The sequence below is a fragment of the Corvus brachyrhynchos genome, unplaced genomic scaffold, assembly GCF_000691975.1.
Source record: "Corvus brachyrhynchos isolate BGI_N302 unplaced genomic scaffold, ASM69197v1 scaffold545, whole genome shotgun sequence".
Classification (NCBI taxonomy): Eukaryota; Metazoa; Chordata; class Aves; order Passeriformes; family Corvidae; genus Corvus; species Corvus brachyrhynchos.
The window spans coordinates 251,271-253,278 of record NW_008238116.1 but is presented as its reverse complement, the minus strand read 5'-3'; the positions used below and the strand labels follow the sequence as shown (position 1 = coordinate 253,278).

Sequence of the window (2,008 nt, the reverse complement as noted above, 5' to 3'; positions counted from 1 at the left end):
CCACCCGCGAATGGGATTTCCCGGCGTCACCGCCTGTGAAATCCCCGGTCACTTCCCGACCCCCTGGAGAAGGGGTTCGCCCTCTCTCCATCTCCAGCACCAAGCTGAGACCCACCAGGGCAGGGAAACTGCCGCGGCCCTCCCGCATCCCCCCCCAGCCCTTGTCCCAGGGACAGGGGACACTCACGTCACACGCGGTCCTGCTCCGAGGCGCTGGGCTCCTGTGGGATGGAGGAGGGATGTCAGTGCTCCCTCTGCCACAGCAGTGACCCGAGGGCCAGTGGGCAGAACCCCACTGAGTCTCCAGGGGCGACTACAGCCCAGGCCCCATCTCTGCCCATCCCCGATGAGAAGCAGCCAACAACCCTCGTGCTGGCTCTGACTGCGACTGAGGGGATGGGGGAGGGTTTAGGTGGCACCAGGGCTTGGTGACAAACATCCCAGGGAGGTCCCATCACCGTTCTCCTGGGACCCCACGTCCTGGAGCACCCCAGCACCACGTGCAAGAGCCTGGCACTGCAGAGGGGACAGATGTCACTGGGCTTGGCCTGCACAAAACTGCTTCCCCAGGGATCAGAGGGATCACCCAAGGTTCAGTGGGACATGGGAGGACCTGTCACCACCTCCCCAGGTCTCTGGGGAAGGGCTGCAGCCCATCAGCTCTGTCCTGCCTGGCTGCCACGGGCTGCCCTTCTCCGTGAAACAGCTCAAACCTCCCAGCCTGGTCACCAGAAAGCAAAGAGGGAAACAGTGGGATCCTGCTTTGTCCTTATCCAGCATCCAGCCAGGCACCTTTCCTGGGGTTCTCCCGTGCTGACCCAGTCCTGCCCCATCCCAGCCCCTGCCAAGGGCTGCTGGCATGTGCATGGGCCGTGCCCAGCCCGTGGAGCTCCAGCAGAACCAGCCCCAGGGGATCTCCCTGGCTTTGAAGCGTGCCAGGAATTTTACCCAGGCGTTTCGCTTCCTTTTCCTTCCACGGGCTTTGCCCTGGTGCTGGTTTTGTGAGACAAGTCAAGGCCAGCTCTTGGGGCTGCTGACATCACACAGGGGGTGTTTCCCGGCCCCCTTCCATGAAAATCACCTTTCCCCAGCTGCAGAACCGTGAATGAGTGCGTGAGCCTGTGAGCGAAACGCTGGGTGTCTGAACCACCAGCAGCGGCCTCCTTTGCTCACTGGTAACAGCACAGAGGCAATTCCAGGGAGCAAATCCCCCAGAGCTCTCTAACCCCTCCAGCAGGGTGGTTGGGTGGGATATTGGGAGATACCAGGGTGCTGGGAGCTCTGGGCAGGGTGGGCTGTCCTCCTCTCTGAGCACAGCTCCTCAGCAGCAGGAAAAAACAGCCAAGAAATGACCACTTGGCTTCACCATTTCCTGGCCTTCAAGGTGAGAAAGGCTCCTGGAGAAATCTGTCCCTGCCTGTTCCTTGCTGGCCACGTTGGGCCCCGTTGAGGCTACAGGGTTTTGGGGGCACCACAGGCACCAGTGGAGCTCTCCCAGGCCAGAATCCCAATGGATGTTCCCAAAGAGCTCAACCACAATGGAGAAGGAGTCCTTTGCCAAGGGGCACTGGCAGCAGGCCTGCAGCACTTCGCCCTGCCCCTGAAGGGGGCTGGGACCTGTCACGGTCACTCCACCGCCTCAGACATTGGAAAATGGGTGGGAAAAAGCAATCCCCCTCCAGGCCAGGGGACCACCTGGAGACCAGGAAGAGGAGGAACATACCTGCTGCCTCCCGTCCTCCCCTCCGGGCTGTCTCCTGCTGCTGTCGTCTCTCCCCAGCTCCTCGGCCTGTTCCTGCAGACTCAGGCTCCCGTGGATATCTGACACTTCATCTGCCGACTCCAGTCCGATCTCCTCCAGGCAGATGCCGCCTCCTTCCCTTGCCAGCTCTCCTGGGATGCTGGGACTCGACCCTCCCAGCGCCGGCCGGCTCAGGAGCCTCTGCTGGCGGCTCGAGCTCCCGGGAGCAGCGCCAGCATCCTGCAGGGACCCCGCCCGGCCGGACCC

At 62.5% G+C, this 2,008-nt stretch overlaps 2 protein-coding genes across 2 annotated transcripts in view; one reads left to right on the top strand and one right to left on the bottom strand.

Moving 5' to 3' along the window:
* FCHSD1 (FCH and double SH3 domains 1) overlaps positions 1-108 on the top strand; it is a gene marked incomplete at its 5' end in the record, with an annotated part of 6,135 nt that extends 6,027 nt beyond the window's left edge. The window contains one exon of the mRNA XM_017733401.1: positions 98-108. Coding sequence (XP_017588890.1) covers positions 98-108 — 11 coding nt within the window. The remainder of the gene's footprint in view (positions 1-97) is intronic.
* The window catches only part of RELL2 (RELT like 2), a 12,587-nt gene continuing 10,585 nt past the window's right edge, over positions 7-2,008 (bottom strand). Inside the window, exons 7-8 of the mRNA XM_017733400.1 lie at positions 1,724-2,007; positions 7-221 (exon numbers count right to left, since the gene is read on the bottom strand). Coding sequence (XP_017588889.1) covers positions 189-221; positions 1,724-2,007 — 317 coding nt within the window. The 3' untranslated portion in view covers positions 7-188. The remainder of the gene's footprint in view (positions 222-1,723; position 2,008) is intronic.